This window comes from Elaeis guineensis, chromosome 8 (genome assembly GCF_000442705.2).
Source record: "Elaeis guineensis isolate ETL-2024a chromosome 8, EG11, whole genome shotgun sequence".
NCBI classification, from domain to species: domain Eukaryota; kingdom Viridiplantae; phylum Streptophyta; class Magnoliopsida; order Arecales; family Arecaceae; genus Elaeis; species Elaeis guineensis.
Genome location: NC_026000.2, coordinates 18,256,476 through 18,277,524, shown reverse-complemented (window position 1 = coordinate 18,277,524; position 21,049 = coordinate 18,256,476). Strand labels below are relative to the sequence as shown.

The window sequence follows — 21,049 nt, the reverse complement described above, 5'->3', positions numbered from 1 at the left end:
CTCAGAACCGCTTGATCGCACCCACATGGACTTGTGGCCGCTTGATCGCGCTCGCCCGCACTTGTAGCCGTTCGATTGTGCGCATCCGTGCATGGACTGCATAAGGCCTACGGTGGACCATGCCTCACCCCTGGACTTTTCGCTCCCTCTTGGGCCGCACATCTCGCACACGGGCTATGGGCCTGTGCACCCTCGGGCTGGGCCTGCGGGCTTACGCACCATGGGCTTCTCCATGTATGGGCTTTGTTGCTGTGGATTGAATTTAAGTCATCAACACCCAACACTCCATCTATATAATAACTTATACATCAAGTTATTCAAACAAAATTACAATAAATATTGAGGATTAGATTCAAGGAAAATTCTTTGTGCACCATGGGTGCTGCAGAAAATCCGAAGTAGAGTGCATCGCTGTATGTGATTGATCCACGTAGCCACTATTTTTCAACATGCAATTAATGCCTGTATTTTACTTTTTTATTTAAAAATTATTTTATAATGAAAATATCCCTACTCTTTGAAAAAAATTATGACATCCTGTGGTATATTATGACATCCTGCATCAAATTATGACTTCCTATATATAGAATATCATAATATGGCCCAGGATATCATAATATGATTCAGAATGTCATAATATAGAAGGGATATTTTTATCCAACCATTTTTCAATACACATTTAATGCTGTAATTCTATTTTTTTATTTAAAAATTTTGAATGATGAAAATACTGCTACTCTTTGAAAAATATTATGATATCCCATAGCATATATAACATCCTGTATCAAAATTATGACTTCCTACATGTCGGATGTCATAAAATATGTACATAAGATATCATAATTTTTTTTTAAGGAGTAGGGATATTTTCATTATTCAAAATTAAAAAAAATAAAACTATAAGCATTAAATGTGCATTGGAAAGCAGTGGCTACATGGACCAATCACATAAAGTAGTGCACTCCACATCAGATTTTCTACACCGCCCACGGTGCACAAAGAATTTCTCTTAGATCCAATAATAGGGGGCCCATGATTGAGTGTCTCCATTCTAATAGAGGAGGAATTCGGGTTTAATATTCAGTTTGGGTCGTTAAACATAAGATCCAAATCAACCCATATAATGAAATGGATTAGGTTAGATCAGGATGGGTCTGAATTCAGTAAACATAGATCCGATCCAAAAAATAGAACAGATCTAATTTTAGAACCCAATCCAATCCTATACATTTTTTATCGCAAGTCGGATCGGGTCTAAACGAATTGAGTCGAGTCGGATCATAGATCAATCCGATCCATTTGCAGCCTTACTCACTAGCTGTTTTGAGCTGGCAGGATGATGAGGATGATGAAACAATCTGTCTGAGCCACCGGAGTGTAGTCGAGAAGAGATGCCAGAGGGCATTTAGCTTCTTAACATGGTACTGGCTTTGTTCGGCAAATTATCACACACTTTGCTATGGGCTCCTATCAAACTAGGCCAAGGGCACATGGTAGAGGACCAGCAAGCATAGAGAAAATGGGAGCAAGATGGCGGTCGAGGTTGCTATGGCTTTCATGACAGGGGCGCCACTATCTTTCACCACCATAAAAAAGATTAATATTAATGATAAATTTTAATAGTCATCACAAAAAATACAGCACTAGTGGCGACTCTATATAGTTGCTACAAGATAGTTGCTACTAAAAGGATGAATTCTTGCCGCTAGTAACATCTTAGATCATACTAGATCATTGATCATTGAGATCAACTACTAATGTGGCATTAGTTCGCATGTGGTTCATGGGTCGAGACATTGCTCTTGGTCCACCATCCTAATAATACCAAATTCTAATAATAAATAACCCTATTAACAGATCCCTAAAAAAGTGTAATGCATGCACATATGTATGTATGCAAACTTATTTTTGAACTATTATCCATCATTATAAAGAAAATTATTATTATTATATAATATTAACTATTACTTAACTTATTTGTATCACTTGCAGTACAAGAAATCTGATTTTTTACGATAAAATTTTTTCATCACTAAAGATAAAATTTTCATCACTAAAACTATTAGTGACGAAAATTTTCATTGCTAAAAATTTATAGAGAAAATCTCGTAGAAAAAAATCTTAGTGATGAAAAAAAATTTATTTCATTGTCAAAAGCAGTCAATCGGACGACAGAAAAGTTTGCAGCATTAGTGACAAAATATTTTTACTGCAAGAGCATAAACTTTCATCACTAAAATTATGACGAAAAATATGTTCATTGTCAAAAATCAATTATTACTCGTTTAAATTTTTTATTATTTTTTTTAATTTTAGTGATAAAAATTAGTAACAAAAAAAAAATTCATCATTGATTTAACGATGAAAATAAATTTCATCACTAATTTAACGATGAAATATTAAATTTTGTCACTAAATTTGCAACAAAAAAAATTTATTATAATTTTTGTGATGAAATAAAAAATTTTGTCACAATTTTTGCAATAAAAAAAATTATCATAATTTTTGTAATGAAAAAAATATTTTATCATAATTTTTGCAATAAAAAAATTTCATCATAATTTTTGCAATGAAAAAAATTTTATCATAATTTTTGCGACAAAAAAAAAATTTCGTCACAAATTTTGTGATGAAAAAAAAATTTATTGCTAAAAAAAATTTAAAAAAATAAAATTTATGATGAAAAAATTTATTTTTAGCGATTAAAATTTTTTTCATCATAATTTTAGCGATAAAATAAAAAATTTCATCACAATATGTACTAAAAATTTAAATATTTTAGGATTGTCAAAATTTTTTAATTATTTTTTATGATAAAATTAATATTTCTTCACTAAATTAGATTATGGATGAAATAAAATATTTTTTATTTTTTATCATAAAAGCACCTTTTTAAATATAAATTTTCATCAGATCAAATATATTTTATATAAAAATATATTAATACAATAAAAATATTTAAATTCCAAATAGCAATTCCAAATAGCAATAAGTTTCATGATCATCATTGTCATATACAAAAATAAGAGTTCATATATCATTTAAAATTTAAAAAAATTACAAACTATGTATCATCAAAGTCGTTGGCCTCGTTGCCTCCTCCAGACATCGATCCCTGACGCGATGTATGTCACAATGGCTGTGCGAGATGGCATCATGCGGCTGTAGAGGTGCTAACTCAGAGGCATCGATATCGATCCATCTCACTATCACAGTCACTATCCTCTCAAGCATCTGACTATGATTTATCCAGTAAGTAATTTGATCCTGCATCATGCTCATCGATGTCCTAACTACCTCTGCATCGAGACATCATCAGACCAGTTGGATGACGAACTGTGAGATCTTTTTGATCGCATGCTATGCCTAGATCCTAGCTACCGTCCGAGGATGGCATTTAGGATCACATCATCTATTATCGAATAAACCTGCTGCGATCCAGCATCACTGTCAAATCCAACCTTCCTCGTCGCCTGCTCTCTCAATTGTAATATTTTTTCCTTTACAATAGACCAAATAACACCATAAATTTATTTCAAAGTCTTTAAAAGTGTTCAAAATGTAGAGTAACGATACTTACATGATGCTGCCTCACCTCCTCGATCACAAACTCGCCACTCTTATTTTAATAGAATTTATCATAGATGTCGACCCTAGGTAGTCCCTATTCAAACAAAAAAAAAGAAGAAAAAAAATATCAAAATAATTTAAATATTTAATAAAAACTTATAAAGTATAATTGTAAATATGGTTACGTACTATTCTCTTTATTTTTTGTGCAAAAGAGGCACTTCTTTGCATGTGAATAGAATCAATCTTACTCTTATTCATCTTATTCACCTCTAATCATCGCTATAAAATATATATAATTATAACCAATAAAGGACATAACAATATCAAAATAACTTGAAACACTAAACATACCTGAAATGCTTCACTCCTAAAATGCTCGCATAACCACCACCAATCGTCATTGAACCCGGCCCAATTTCTATAAGGCTAGGTCAGAGGGTCAATCCCCTTTACCTACAGCTCATTGCAGTATTTATGAAGCCTACATCGTCGATCTCTATATCTATTTACAATCATTTTGAGAATACATGCCATCACTTGTTCGTCGGTACAATCCTCAAAGTTAATATTATCCTACACATTTGAACATTCATCATAATAAAAAGCAAATATATAGAATTATTCATATAATAAAGAATTATCTATATAATAAAAAATAATATGGATCATGTAATGATGTGCAAGACATTCGAAGTTAACTCTTACCTTGATATGAGAGACTAAGGTATCACGGTATCGAGCTTTCCCATCTTCTCTAGTGTGCTTGGACGCCACATTCATGAAAGACGTCACACCCACAATATACTCGAGACAGAACTTGTCGCACAATGACATCCAACCACGATCCATGCCTACATGTTTATGATGCAAACTATACAATCAATCTTATGTAATAATAGTTGACTAACGCCTTATATCCTCTGTCTATAAGGTGATAATCCTATCCCATTCAGGAACGCAAGAATTTAATATTGCAATACATGTTTCTACACCAAAAAAATTTCGATAATATTTCGACGTAGTTTTTCAGATACACAAACACTAAAATTGTGCTATGTATCCAAAGAATATGACCAAAAATACTGACAAAACTCTCCGATGTTGAAGCACATGGTATGCAATATAAAATTCCTTCACGTGCCCAAACTGTCCACAAGGATAATTCGAGGATAGTGTGTATAGCACCAATATTTTTTTTCTATTAAAGGATAAATATTGATTCATGCATGCTATCCTCGAATAAAAATTCTAAGGTTTATAAATTTGTTATGCTATAATTAATATATTATTATTATTATTTTTAAACTATTTTCAGATCATGATCTATGCTTCAGAGTAGAACAACAAATAATCATGCCTAATGACTAAAATCAATTAAAAAGGAAGAACAAAAATTTAAAAATTTATAAAAATTTAAAAAAATTTAAAAAAATTAAATTTTTTGGTCTGATCTTCCAACTCTTCCGTGAACCTACAGAGAGAGAGAGAGATGGGTATCGAGATAAGCGGACACCGATGGCTGTGCAGCGACGACGACGGCAGTGACCTACAGATGGACTGTAAGAGAGAGAGACACAGCCAGAGAGAGCCAGAGAGAGCCGTATATACCTAAGAGATCGCAGCCTGATGGACTTCAAAGAGGGACGACGGTGACGGCAGCGATGGTGTGGTGATGGTGATGGCGGCATGGCGAAGGAACAACCGTAAGAGAGGAAGAGAGGGAGAGAGAGAGGGAGGGAGAGGGAGAAATTGGGGAGGAAGATGATGGCAGTGGTGGAGGGAGGATGACAGTGATGGCCTCGATTCGGCCGGCACGATGGCATGGAAGGAGGATGATGGCAGTGGCCTCGATTCGGATGGTGTGGTGGCATGGATGGTTTCAATCCGACTGGTGGCGTGCTCGATTGAGGAGGGAGGACGACGACCGACGTCGAGCTCAATCGGAGAGGGAGGAAGAGGACCGGTGGTGGCGGTGTGAGAGAGCAAGAGACGAGCGACTCGACCAACACGGTGGCATGGAGAGAGGATGCCGATTGGAGAGAATTTCAACCTGATCGGTGGCACACTCGACCGGGGAGGGAGGATGATGGTCGGCGCCAAGCTCGACTGGGGGGGAGGAAGAGGACCGAAGGCGACGGCATGAGAGAGCGAGAGATGGGCAAATCGGTTGGCACGATGGCATGGAGGGAGGATGCCGATCGAGGAGGTCTTCAACCCGGTCAGTGCGTGCTCAACCGGAGAGGGAGGACGACAGCCAGCGCTGAGGTTGATCAGGGAGGGAAGAAGAGGACCGATGGCAGCGGCATGAGAGAGCGAGAGAAAGATCGGCGACATTCGGCACGGTGGCATGGAGGGAGGATGCCGACCGAGGAGGACTTCAACCCGATCAATGGCGTGCTCAATCGGGGAGGGAGGACGACGGCCGGCGTCGAGCTCGACTAGGAAGGGAGCGATGTGTCGGTGGCGTGGGACAGCGAGAGGGAGATCTTGCATTTTGGGGTAAAATTTTGCCCTAAAATAATATTTTTTTTCTAGCTAAACAATCTTTAACGATGAAATTATTTCGTCACCAAATATAAAAATTTTATCGCAAAAATTATATTTTTTTATTACGAAAATTTTTTCATCACAAATGATAATTTTTAGCGATGAAAAATTTATTTCATCATAAATAATTTTTTTTGATGATGAAAAATTTATTTCATCGTAAAAAAGTAAAACTCTAGCAATGAAAAAAATATTTCATCATTAAAAAAAATATACTTCTAACAGTGAAAATTAGAATTTTATCGTAAAAAATTAAACTTTTTTTCAATAAAATAACATTTAGCAACGAAATATTTTCGTCATCAAATATAAAAAATTTTATCACAAAAACTGTATTTTTTACAACAAAAATTATTTCATCACAAATAATTTAATTTTTAGCGATGAAATTTTTTTCATAGTAAATAATTTTATTTTTGATGATAAAAAATTTATTTCATCATAAAAAAATAAAAACTCTAGCGACGAAAAAAATTTTGCCGTTAAAAATTTACTTCTAGCAACGAAAAGTATAATTTCGTCGCAAAAGATTTAACTTTTTATGATAAAAATTTTTTTCATCGTAAATACTTAATTTTTTGTAATGAAATTTTTTTTATCATAAAAATATATTTATTTGTAATAAAAAATATTTTCATCACTAAAATTTCATCACTAAAACTCAGATTTCTTATAGTGTTGGTCCTCAACATGGTTATGCTTTGAAACAAAAGAAAAAATGTTCACGAGTGCCGAACAGTAGTTTACCCTCCAATTTTTAGCCCTTCCTATGATGGTCATATAGTTATGATGCTTGTGTAAAAAATTAACATAATATAATGATATTAATTGGTTGTAAATTATGCTAGTGGGCTAGCTAAATGAAACACCGTCATTTAAGAAGGCCTTTGTGGCCTTTTTTCAAAGAGCTCTTTGCTGAACCTTCTTAGGCGTTGATTGGCTTTAATTGGAATCTTTTCGTACTCTCAAATGGCCTAGACCTCAGTTCTCTTGGGTCTCCTTTCTCAATGAAGAAATAAAGCAGGTTTGTCTTTAGTTTCAAGGCCGATAAAAGCCTTGGACCAAATAGTTTTTTATTGTTGTTTTTTCAACACTATTGGGATCTTGTCTCTAAAGATCTCATTCTTCTCTGTAACCAGCTACACGATCATAATTTGAGTCTATCTAGACTTTGCTTTCTTGGCATTTATCCCAAAGAATGAGGCTCCTTTGACTCCTAAATTTAGACCAATCAACTTGATTTACAGCTACATTAAAGTGATTACTAAGGTGTTGGCCAACATATTACATCCTTTCATAAACTCCACTGATCATTCACAATCTACTTAAATCAAAGAAAGATCTATCCTAGACAACGTCCTCAATGGTTATGAAGTTCTTCATCATTCTTGCAAATCTTCTCAAAATGGAGTCTTCTACAAGCTACATTTTAGCAAGGCCTTAGATAACCTAAACATTCACTATCTTATTAGCTTACTAAAATTTTGGGATTTCCCTTCAAGTGGATTGGTTAGATGGAAAATATTCTCTTCTTTGAAGGTGGCTTTCCTCATAAATGATGATCCTGGTAGCTGGATTCACTAAAGATGTGATATCCATCAGGGAGACCTCTTATCCGCTTATCTTTTCATTTGGGCCATGGATACTTTAGCCAAGCTATTGAACAATGTAGCATCTTCTAATCTTTTTCATAGCTTGAGAAATTTTTGCTTAGTTAGTGGATTTAAGATTCTCTAGTATGTCGATGATATGCTTATTCTGCAAAGACGGAGATAGCTAATACATCTACTCTTAAGATTCTGCTCTATTCATTTGAACTGATCAATGTCTCTCTATTAACTTTCATAGAAGTGTTATAATCCCAATTGGCCATGACCATTGCCTACATGAGCAATGTGCTTCTAGGCTAAATTATGGTCTCACCTCCCTGTCATCATCTATCTTGGTTTTTCTTCGAGATACAGTAGGCTCAAAAGAATAGATTGGCCATCTCTACTTCAGAAATTTGAGTCTAAATTATCGGTTTCAAAAGAAAAGATTCTCTTCTTCGATGGCAGACTTGTTTTGATTAATGCCGTGTTGACTACCCTCCCGATTTACTATCTCTTCTTCTTCAAGATTCCCACTTGGCTTATTAATAAAATTAATAAAATCCATCGAGCTTTTCTCTAGAAGGGTTTTGATTCTTGCAGTAGCCTTGATTGTAAAGTTAATTGGCAAAAAATCTGCTTGCCAAAAGATGAGGGTGGTCTGGGCATCTAAAATCTTAAAAACCTTAACTGAGCCCTTTTTGCTAAATAGGGCTGGTGAGTGTTATCAAGTGAATCGGCATCCTAGAAAAGTCTAATCTCTGGCTTCTACTTTAAAAGAATAAAGTTATCTACTTGTTCAAAGCCAAAGAGGAATTGCTCTAAACCTAAGAAGGATATTGTTGGCTGCCTTCTGCACTTTTGGAATAGAGTTAGATTCTTGGTAAAAAGTGGGTTGAAAGTCTTATTTTGAAAGGATATTTGAATTCTCTCTGCACCTATATACCTTCTCTACCCTAACATCTATGAAGCTTGTAAACTTAAATTATGGCCTGCTGCTAAGTTTTCAATATTAGAAGGAACTCTAAGAATTTAAGACTTTATTCCTCCTGATCATCGACTACCCATTCTGAGTTGGTTCAACTCAATACCTTACTGACTTCCAAATCAGTACATGTTAGGATAACATTGTTCGCTACTAACTTCTTTGGGTGAATTTAATTTTGGTTCTCTTTATATTTTTTCAAACTCTAAGGGCTTAAAATGAGAGCTGGCCACTACTCTATGGAGCATTAAGGCCCCTCTAAAATTCAAATGCTATATTTGGCTGGCTCTTTTTGACAAGCTGAGCACTAGAGAAAATATATTCTATAAAATAGGCAAGTTTTTTGATGGTTGCTACCAATGTGGAGACTCTTCAGAGACCATGGAGTACATCTTCCTTACTTGCCCTCTTGCTACCTTTCTTTGGAATCAGCTTTGCACGTTTCTCTCTGTTTCTTTTCCTTAGATCTCAGGCATTTCTACTCTTCTTGGTTGAGAAACAACTTTACAGTCTGTACCCCCAATCATTCTTATGCTTATTGCTACTCTTATGCTTATTGCTACTCTGATGTGATGCTGTGGGAAGAAGAGAAATATTAGAATCTTTCCAAACCGAGCTTCCACCCCTATTATTGTCTACTCCAAATTGATTAATTTTTTTAACGACTAATCTTTGTTGTGTGGTAACAAACTGATGCTTGAGTTCTTAACTGTTTGAAGATTGCTTTGCTCATCAACTACAACTATAGAGGGGTGCCTCCAATTTTATTTTGTGATTTCACAACTTGAGATGGTTGCAGAGGATGTCAGGGATGTTGGACTGTATTTTATTTTCTCTATTTCAACTCTCTGTTCTTGGATGGAAAGGCTTTTGTCGAATCTATGTTTCTATTGCTCTAAGTCCCAAAAAATTGTTTATTTTTCCATCCTTAGGCCTATCTTGGTGCTGCTAACAGATGCTTTTATTTGGAGAGACAATAATGGAGAATTAGGCAGCTTGTGACCTAGTGATCTCTTTCATTGTACATCTTTGTTCTGAGTCTCTTTCAACCCTTTTGTTTATCATTATCCTTGTTTTCTTTGGTTCCTTATGTCTCCTCTCAAGAGAGTCTATATATTCTTTCGATTTTTTGTATGCCCAACTGCAGCATCTTGCAGCTTACACTATATAATTTTCTCTTTTATGAATAAATTGGTGACTAATGGTTCATAATCATTAGTCTCCGCTTTTTCTCAAGAAGAAAAAGATACATTGATATAGGAATCCAACATTAGAAAAAAAATTCTTTCAGTCAGAAGATATCAACAACAAGAAAAGATTCTTGATGATGAATCTACCGAAAACTAGATAAAATGGCAGAACATGGACACTACAAGAATTTAGCTCTTTAGTGGTATCCAAAGTCATCACAAAAAGGTCTAAATATCGCTACTAAAATTATTAATGGTGATCAAAATGGCTGTGAGTAAAATGACCATCACTAATAGTTTTAGTGGTGACTAATACCTTATCGCCATCGATCGTACTATATATGACAATCTAATACTGTCATTGATATACAAACAAGCAGTGATGCAAACTATTGCCACTATAAGTTATACTTTTATGACAATATGCCATTAATAGACTAACTTATCTGTTATGATATTTTTCATCATTAGGTATGAAATTAATTGTGACAACCTATTGGTGCCACTATTACTCCATCATAACTAATGACCATTTTTGTCGTCATTAAAAGAATTATTTTTTAGTGATGACAAGTATCGATGTCATGATAAAAAAATTATAACATTAATGGTAGTACTCATTACTATAAATGTAATTTTATTTATTACTATTTAGATTTTATATAATAATTTTTTTTCACTTATGGATCTGTAATATCCATCTCTATCTGTATAATTCCTTGCAAATAGAATTTATTCTATCAACGTATATAATAACCATACATAAGTTATAAAAACTATATCCATTCACATAATTATAAAATATTCTTAAAAAATCAAAATACACATCATCCAATAAAAATATAGTTCCAAATCCATGCATGTGCATCTCTAAAATATCTGTAATACAAGTCTTCATCTAAATTTTAATTTTAAGTGTTAAATGCACATAACATAAATTAAGATTTGTTTTCTTAATACATCAACTAGCGACTAGCTAGCAACTGTTAAGTATGTAACCAAAAGGAGTGGCATCCATTTATCATCCAATGAAGCTCAATCACACACCGAGTCCCTACACAAACAAAAAAATATATATATCAATTAACTTAAGTACCAACTTGTAAGCTATAAATGAATTTATCATACAAGCTTAAGATAAAATTATAAAAGTTAGTAAAGAAAACTAACTAATTAATGATGTTAACTATTATATTTACCTAGTCAGTAGGGGATTGTGATGAGGATGAACTCGAACGTGGATGAGAAATCATGTCTCGAGTGAATCGCTCAAATAAAGTAGCAAGTTGTTAAAATTTTGCTTCAAAATTATTTTGCATTTCTTCTTGTTGCACTTTAGCTTCCTCACATTAGATCATAAGAAACCATGCTAGAAGGCATGCCTTTGAGATAGATAAGAAAAATCATCATAAGAAAGAGTTTTTAGAAATTTAGACTCTTTTTTTCAAAAAAAAGAAAATGATAGATGGGGCATGTGATCTTGACATATGGTTTTTTAAGGTGTGGACTCTAATTGCCAACAAATAAATGAAAATACAGTGGAGCATGGGATGGCGTGTGGGAGAGGTAGAGGGGTTTAGGTGCCTTATTTTTTGAGAGTCTTGAAATAAAAGATTGTAAAGAGTTTGAAATAAGGTGGAATACTTCAACATAAAGAAAAATCATTTATAAGAGTTTATAGGGATATAATTTTTTTTAAAAAAAATTATAATATGGTAAAATGTTTCCACCTATGGATTATAAGAAAGAGGTAGATTTTAGAGATGTAGATTTTAATGACCAAAAAAAATTGGGTGTGTGAAAGGTAGAGAGTTGTTGGGCGTCAATTTTTGTGTTATTGAGAGAGAGAGATATTTGGATGTTGAATTATGATAGAATATTTTCATCTAGGAAAAGATCATTAAGAGAACTTTTAGGGGAGTAAACCTTTCTAAAAAAGTATTAGCAATTAAAGATAATGTAAAGTATACTACCTTTGGCTAGAGATTCTAAAATTGAATTAAATCATGTCAGTAGACAATTTTAAGGAATGAAATTGACTACATGTGGGAAATAGAGGGCTTAGATATGGATAAAAATGCCAATATGTGCTTGAAATCTCTTTTAATTTTGTAGATTAAAAAAAAATTCTTTTCTTATAATTTTTTTGCAAGATTTGATTTTATGGATTGAAAAAATTCTTTTTTCTTTCAAACCAGATCACCCTTATTGGTGTGAAAATTAAATTTTCTTTCTAATGCAGCATTGTATTAGTGTCAACAAATGACATGGCCATCAATGCCCTTGTAATTAGTGATGATGATTAATACAACATCACAAATACTCATAATATTTGTGACATTAGTATGTTGTTACCACTAATAACTACAACATTAATGATGTGCTATTATCATCACCTATTAAGTATTATATTAGTGGTGATATATTAATTATCATCACTTTTGTGATAATTTCTTTTTGGTTAGACAATAAATCAAACAGTCATTAAAAAGTAGTATTAGTAGTGGCGATGACTCTCATTCGCCACTACAAGTGATTTTGGCATCAAATTTTTACCCACTAATGAGAATGAGGTATTAGTGGCAGCCTTTCAGAGGCGATATATGCGTAATTGTCATTAATACTAGTTATTTTGTAGTGAGTAAAAGTGTACATCTAGACCTAGACAAAGCTCTTCTAGGGAGTCTAAAAAATTTTGTTGTCTAGTGTTGGGATTTTTGTGAGGAAAGAGATTAAATAGCGATCGACAACTAAAGCAACATTCTCTTGATCAGCAATTTAATTGCCCGTCGACAGCCAATGCTTATGAAAATAACTTCCCATCCTCTTAGTGAACTCTCGTACAAGTCATTTAATATTCAACAAACTCATTGTCTTGGATAGAAAAATCAAGCCATGCGGCAACCAAAGTTCTATTGGTGGCAAAGCTTTTTGTAGATTTTGATCGGCTCCTTTTTCATCTCACAATCAATCACGATCCATCAGGATTAGTAATTAACAAAAATTCAACTCATGTGTGAATTTTTTATAGAATTTGCCTGGTAAAATGAATCTATCTAATAATTTCTCCCCACCTAGGCATTCCTCGTAATTGACCGCTTGAAATTCTCCGAGCGTCATTGCCTTCATGAACCTTAGCAGTCACACTTCCAGCTATTTACAGGCATTTTCCAATATGTACGCCTTCTTGGACACAAAGCGCACACGTCCAAGCTCAAAATACTAGGTTCTATTAAATCTTGACCTTTTAAATCCTGAGTTTTAGAATTGTAGTTACCTGCGTGGACGTTGACAACCAATGGTCCAATTAATGTGTCGGACCCACAGAGATTACACGTCTTCCGGGTTTGCACATTGATTCGATTGTTGATGAAAGAAACCTTGTTTTTAAGCAAAAACAGTAACCATTTCGATATGTCATATTTTTGGTGAAAACTTGTACCTTCAAACTTTTTCTTTTAAAATAAAAAAGTTTTAAAGTCTATAAGCTTAATCCCCAGCAGTTTGGGCTTCAGGCCAGAAGATTAGATTAAAAATCTCTTGTACAGCATCAAAGCACTCAGCATCAGATCAGCAAGATGAACAAAATCAATATTATAACAATACGCATACCAAGCTTGCATATTTATATGTACACATTTGAAACTGAACGGGAGGTAGCTGGGAGCTGCCCCTTTGTATTAGACAAGAACCATAACAAGCTTTTATATAAATTTGAAATATTCAGTCATTATATTGAAAGGGCTGTATAGGTAGTTGAGTGGCTGCAGCACCAACCTACTCTATTCTCTTCACGCACAACATGCTATACAAATATTTGGAAGTCCTCGTAGTAAAAACCAGCAAAACCAATGGATGATCCCAGTGATACATAATTTACAAGATGAAACAGCCACTGGGAATTGAATCATATGGCACATCGTACACTACCATGGGTTGAGTTGTGGGGTAACCATACCATGCAATGTTAGGCTCAACCTTCGGTTTCTCTGATTTCGTTTCTCCATCACCCTTCTTCATTTCCTCCACTTTAACAATCTCAGAATGGCCCATCTTCTTCCTCAAAATGCCTGTCAAGATAACAGGATCGACGCCTTCTCCGATGACCACCAACTGGTTCTTGTCCTCCCCATCTATCTTAATAGAATCAACGCCTGTCATATTAAAAAGGAAAAAAAAATTGTACCAATTGGAGGTTAACATCATGAGTCCATATATATATATATATATATATATATATATATATATATTGCGAGAGGATAGGAATAATTATAATCTTCTCTGATTTCTAATTTATATATTCATCAAAGATGAGTCTCAAGAGTTCGGTAAGGTACCATCTGCTGATGCAGCCAACTTCATAGCCTTGCTCCGGCACTTGCCGCAGTTCATCTGCACCTTGATCACAATCTGCTTCTGCGAACACAAGTATATGCATATATCACCATGCAAGAATCGCAAGCAACTGATGAAACTATATTAAATTTTAGTAATTTACTATGGAATGATGTTGAGTTGATCCGATAGCAAACAAAAATGAGTCCTATAGATACCCTAAGAAAATAGTGCTGCCATTCAACCAGCAGTATATTTTCATGCGGTGTCAGAATAAATATATGAGGAAGAAGGTCGAGTTGGCCGTACGTACCTTCATGCTTTTTCTAGTCGTTTGTGGAAGGACCTTGGGACTAAACGGATGAGAAGTTAACCACGATATAGAAAGAGAGGAGAGGAGGTCTCCTCATGAGGAGGTTATTGGGCATTCAAGAAGGAAAGGCCTGCGACGAAGCTTCAAATGTTCCACCAACTCCGGTATCAAAAGTTGCTTTCCTACTAAGGCAAATTCTTTGTGCACCACAAGTGGTATAGAAAATTCGATATCGGGCACACTGTCTTATCTAATTGGTTCACGCAGTCATCGCTTTCCAACACATATTTAATGTCTGTACATTGACTTTTTCGTTTAAAAAATAGGAGTATGACGAAAATATCTCTATTTTTTGGTAAAATTATGATATCTTATATCAATTATGATATCTTGCATCAGAAAATCATAATTCTTATCACAGGATGACATAATATACACAGGATGTCATAATTTTTTTCAAAAACTAGAGATATTTTCGTCATTCAAAATTTTTAAACGAAAAAGTAAAGCTGCAGACATTAAATACGCATTAGAAAGTGGTTGGACAAAAATATCCCTTCCATATTATGATATCCTAGGCTATATGATGATACTCTGGGCCATAATACGTCACTGGATGTCATAATTTTTTCAAAATATAAGGATATTTTTGTCATACAAAATTTTTAAACGAAAAAACCAACCTGCAGGTATTATATGCGCAATGAAAAGCAGTGACTATATAGACCAATCAGACAAAAAGGTGCACTCCATATCTGATTTTCTACACCACCCGTGGTGCACAAAGAATTTCTCTTCTTGCTAATATCGAAGCCGAGGATTTTAGGACCAAGCTAGTATCTAGATGATTTGTTTAATATTTGTTTTACTTTGTAGAAACAGAAATAATCAAAACTAAATTCAAATACCATTTAGCATTACTTTCATTTTTACATTTTCAAAAACAAAAAAAAAAATTATTTATATTATTTATATTTTTTTATATTTTAGAAGATATAAATATATTTGATATAGTTAATTTTTTTGAAAAGATGAACATGGATGGTGGTAAATATTGGGGTAGATTCTTGTCGCCTAGTCGATTATCTCTCCTCCTCACGTTCCTACCGACTAAGCACACTATGTTACGGATCAAACTGACTTATATTGATAGGATCCAACAAAGTCAGCATTTGACTGACTTTATCCAACATACAACTGATGATTGGCCAATAACGATTCAACACATAGTCAGCACTTGATCGATCAACTTTCTCGACATTATACCGACTATCTAAATCTTGCACGTGCATCTGAAGATGAAGCGACAGTTATCTGATACGAATACTAACTACTTATGAATGTGGAGTGCGATAGTCATCCACAAGTGGCCCATTACTCGGCCTTAATAGTAGTTAATGAGGTAACCATTCAATAAATACTATAACTCCCACATTCTGAATATTCAGAGATGAGGGTTATATAGTAACGACTTTTTTCATGCTATATAAAGTATAAGTTATGGGAGACCTGGTGAGTTTTTGAGTTACAAGCTTTTGCTCTCGCTTTTGGCTCTTGACTGTGTTCTTTTTTTGACTAACTTAAGTATCGGAGGGTCCCCCATCAGACACTTTCTGGTAAGAGAACTTATTTTGCAGGTTTCTTGCCATTCACCACTCAAGCACTACAACTCGGCCCACATCCGACCATCTCACTAGAGATTGGCTGCAATAGTAAAGATTGTGGTAATTACAAAGACATAGTGGAGATGGCGGTAGTAAATAGTCAATTTATTTTTCTATCAATCAAAATTTATCGCTTGTAAGTATCATAAAATAATAAAATAAGAATTTGTCGCAACATATCTCTTGAATAATATTTTTGGTGATGGGATATAATTTCATTGCTCATTTTTATTACCAAATACATAATTTAATACTTTTTGCAACAAAATACTATACAAGGCCTAAATAATAAACAAGTCTACAAGATTATTGAGAGAATTATAAAGTTTCAATCATATTTATCAAATCAAACCAAACCATCTTTATTGAATAGTGTTCACAAAATTGAAACATTTATTTGGTATCAAAAAAAATCAACTAACTAACTAACTAAAGACTCCATCGCTCGAAACTCCGCACCCAACCCGATCGATACTATGCATCCGCAGGTCTGAAGAAAAAGAAGGTGTGAGCTTAACAGCTCAGTAAGAATCTCCCCACACTCACACCATCATGAATATAAAATATTTTTTAATAAATATATATAATTGATAAAAAAATAATAAGATTCATACATCATCAATAGAAAAATAATAAGATTCACATATCATCAATATGATAATTGAATAATATCATCATATGTAATTCTATTAAATATGTCACATATCATAATCAATAATTCTATTCAATAATAATTCAATGAGATTGATTAACATAGTTCTAATCCAAATAGCATTATTATTTCGGTATTCGACTAGATCCACTCATGCTTCAACCCATGGTAGGCCACCATGTTTCCGCCTATGGCCGATAACCATATTTTAGCCCATGGCTGACATCATAATACCATATTTCATATGTACCAGCTAGCCCTAATATCCTTCTATTAAATATGGTTCATCATTTTGATTTGATTTCAGTATTGGGCTAGTCACAACTGTACTTCAGCCCATGACAGGTCAAACACTTCAGTCCATGGTTGATACGCCATGTTTCACACATGACCGACTATCCACATGCTTTCCTTTCCCACGCTTTATATTTATCTTTTCAATATTAGATTAATTACAATCATGCTCTAGCCTGTGGTCGGCCAAACATGATATTGCACCCCAACTCGAGGCTGCCTAGCATATATACCATATTTTTTGCATGGCCAAACAGTCCAAACACCGTCCATGCCCATCCATATTATTATCAAAGTAGTTATTGTCTGATTTTTGATATTAGATTAGTTATAGTCATACTCCAGCCCTTGACAGGCCAAGCCGCACCTTAGTCCAAGAGTGACCCAGCATATACACCATGTTTCTTCATGACTAGCTAACTTAGATGCCACCTATCTCATCAATTATGTTATATTATGTTTTCTTACTTAGCAATCATTAAGCACCAATTAATCATGATTCAAATAATATCAATTCAACAACAAGTAATACACATATCAAATAGATATAAAAGATCCATCAATCATATAGATTTAATTTCTATAAATACATAAATGATCGTGTTGAAGAACCCTTACTTTTATCAATGATTGATTCAAATACAGTAATTGATGAACTTCTTGATCTATGAACTCGAGGCAAAGTATTTGACTCAACACCATCTTATTTCGGTAATTGCTCATCTATAGAGCCAATCCTCACCATCAAATCGATTGTAATATCAAGGATTCCTGATAAAAAATTATAGAAAATCAGAATAAATGGTTTCACGATGCTAGCCCGACCCCGGATCTCATAACCTAATCCAAGACACCTCCTAATGTCAACTCAAATCTATCATGTACTTGGATCCTCCACTGGTCCATAAAATCTCTAAAGATAAAATTCAATGAAGAGAGAAAAAAATTTAGAGAAAAAAAATAATGGGAGAAACTTATAGGGAGAATCTTCCTCTTTTTTTTTCTTTCCCTTTTCTTTTTATCTTCTTTTTCTTTTTTTTTCTTTTCCTTCTTTAGCTCACGTCTTTTTTTGCTTCTTTGTTCAAACAGGGGACCGCCCCCTTGTTCCTTACCTCTCTTCCTCTCAAGTTTTAAGTGGAGGAAAAAAAATCCAGGGCCGGCCACCCAAGGTAGTGCCCACCGACAGTCACAGTGGCAATCCCGGTCACGACCTTCATCGGTGTTGGTCGGAGAGCCAAAATAAAGAAAGAAAGGCATGAAACAGGGGAGGCCCTGTTCATGCTTAATCTGGTGACTTCATTGGACCAAATCCGGCGATGATGATAGATGAAGGGCTTGGAAACAAAGGAGAAGAAGAGGAAGGAGGGCTACTTTGTCTAGCGACACCAAAAAGAAGGAAACCAGTGATCTCTTCCAGCAAGAACCTAGGAAAACTCGGAGCAAAATCTTGGAGGATCGATGGCGATTTTTTTTTCAAGCAATGCGGGGTGGGAATCAAGGAAGAAGGGATCTCTACTTATAGGTTAAAATCAAGATTATAAGTCGACTTTTAGTGGGTTTTATTCTGATTTTTCTGACGGTAATCGAGAAGAGAAGAAGACTCCCAATCGGTCCTCTTCTTCCCCTTCTCCCACTTTTTCTTAATATCGCTCTGAGATCTGCGCACGGTTTGGCCTACGGGACTCAGGACAGTTAGTAGCTCGGGCTCTAATATTCTTTCTCCTTAAAATAATTTTATTTTCAAAATTAATATACTATAAAATTAATAATTTTAATATTATAAATTTTTTATCTAAAGCTTCTAAATAATTTTTTTTATTAAAAAAAATTAAATTTTTTATCCTAACATCTTCGTTTAAATCGTCATGCTTTGGGTACACACTCTAATCTAAATTTAATAAATTTCTCGAGTTTGCTAAATAATTTCAGAATCGATAAAATTATAGATAGTTAATTTTTTAAATTACAATTTGAAATACAAATTATCCATCGAAATTCAAACCATATAAATTATCTCTGTCACAATCCCTAGTGACCATATCTCTAAATTTGAATATTCTTTATGTTATACTCTCACAATGAAATCCAACTCACCAATAGAATCAAATATACTTTCTATTTACATGTGAGTTATATATAAGATCCTCTTATAGGTTCAATGTTCGAAAAATATTTTTTTCTTATACGATATAATTCACTACAAAAAAATAGACTATTAGCGACAGCTAATAAGCCATCACTAATAAAAGCATTTATCGATAAATTATTGCGATAAAAAAAATTTTCATCGTAATAAGTTTAAATAATTATTAGCGATGATGATTTTGTTAATAGCAATGACAAGACCGTAGCTAATAATTAAATTATTATTAACAATGGTATTAATGATGAAATATTACCGTCATTAATAATTAAGCCCTAATAACCTCCTCCCCCTGGTTTTCAATGGGCTCACAGAAACCCTCCCCTTGCTCTCCCATTGGTTCCCTCTCTCCGATCGCCATTTTCTCCTGTCGCACCGTCAGAGCCCCCGACCTCCTCCCCCTAGCTTCGCACCACCATCCCCACCTCAGATCTGGCATCCCCGCATCGGATCGAAGTATCCTGAGCCCCCATCCCTTTCTTTCCCAGTGCTGTCAGCCGCATCCCAGAGCCGGCATCCCACCACCCAGCCTCCCCTCTTCTTTCTGGCCTCTCCTTTTCCTTCCCCACAACTGTGCCCCGCCAGATCGGGCTTCTCCTTGTCTGATCGACTGTGCCCTGCCTCTCCCTTCTTCCCCCACCTCCTCCTTTGTTCCCCCACCGCGCCACCAGACCCGCACCCCTACCACCACCCTTCGGAGTGCCAGTCATCGGAGCACCGCACCACCGCTAAACCTACGCAGGTGAATATTAGCGACGGCGATGGCTCCATCACCATTGCTACATCCCGTTTCCACCTTTTTAAATTTTAAATATTTAAAATTAGATTTATCTGATTATTTTAAATTAATAATATTTAAATTTAAATATTATTAATTAAAATATTAATAATATTTTAATTAATAATATTATTAATTTAAATAATATTATTAATAATATTATTTAAATTAATATTATTCTCGAAAAGTGGAACCACTTCAGAAAGCTTTTCGATGAGAGTAGTTCTACTGCCTTCAATGGTAGAGGTTTGAGGTCGGACCGACTCTGATCTGTTCATCTACTTTACTGGTGGTCAGAGCAACTTGATGATTAGATTCTAGGTTCTAAGCCCGGTTTGAAGTCCAAAAAAAATTTTCGGACCGAACTCAAAGAGGGGTATGGCCTGGCCCACCCCGATCCATTTTCAACCTTATTTGCAATGTCACTTAGTACTTTGAAACCTTCAAGATGGAATTTATCCGGATGCTATGCTCGTGTGCTCGCATGGCCTAGTCGTCTGGCATGTTCCAAGTCCGCATGTGTGAGACGTACGTCCCGACCGTCCCTGTTCGCAATGATGCTCTATACTTTAGAATCCACTAATTTAAAAATTTTAAAAATATTGTATTGCATATAATCATAAATCTATCTTTTGATTAATGTACATGTTCTATGGTATTCATATATTTATATATTTTTGTATAGATAAAAAAATTATGTACATTGATCAATTGATTGTCCAATATGAACAGTTTGAGAAATATAATTAATTCTATAGGTCAATATAGTAATCAAACGGCATGGTGAGAGTTCGAAAAAAAATTTGGATAGTATTTTTCTTTAATTCTCCTCATATATCTTATGTTATGTGGGAGAGAACTAAGAGAAGATGCTGTCAAAATTTTTTTCGATCCTTATTACATATTATTTAATTACTGTACTTGATCTATAGAATTAATATAATTTTTGAACGGGATAAGATCTTCTATACTTAATAGTTGATGGT

The 21,049-nt window shown here is 34.5% G+C and overlaps 1 protein-coding gene across 1 annotated transcript; it reads right to left on the bottom strand.

The window, feature by feature from the left end:
• Nucleotides 1–13,540: 13,540 nt before the first annotated feature.
• LOC105049937 (heavy metal-associated isoprenylated plant protein 47-like) lies at nucleotides 13,541–14,653 on the bottom strand. The gene is made up of 3 exons (XM_073242512.1): nucleotides 14,533–14,653; nucleotides 14,222–14,300; nucleotides 13,541–14,038 (listed from the first exon to the last, which is right to left on the bottom strand). Exons 1-3 carry the CDS (start codon nucleotides 14,536–14,538, stop codon nucleotides 13,761–13,763), a joined length of 363 nt encoding a protein of 120 aa, XP_073098613.1. The 5' UTR covers nucleotides 14,539–14,653; the 3' UTR covers nucleotides 13,541–13,760.
• Between the last annotated feature and the right edge of the window lie 6,396 nt (nucleotides 14,654–21,049).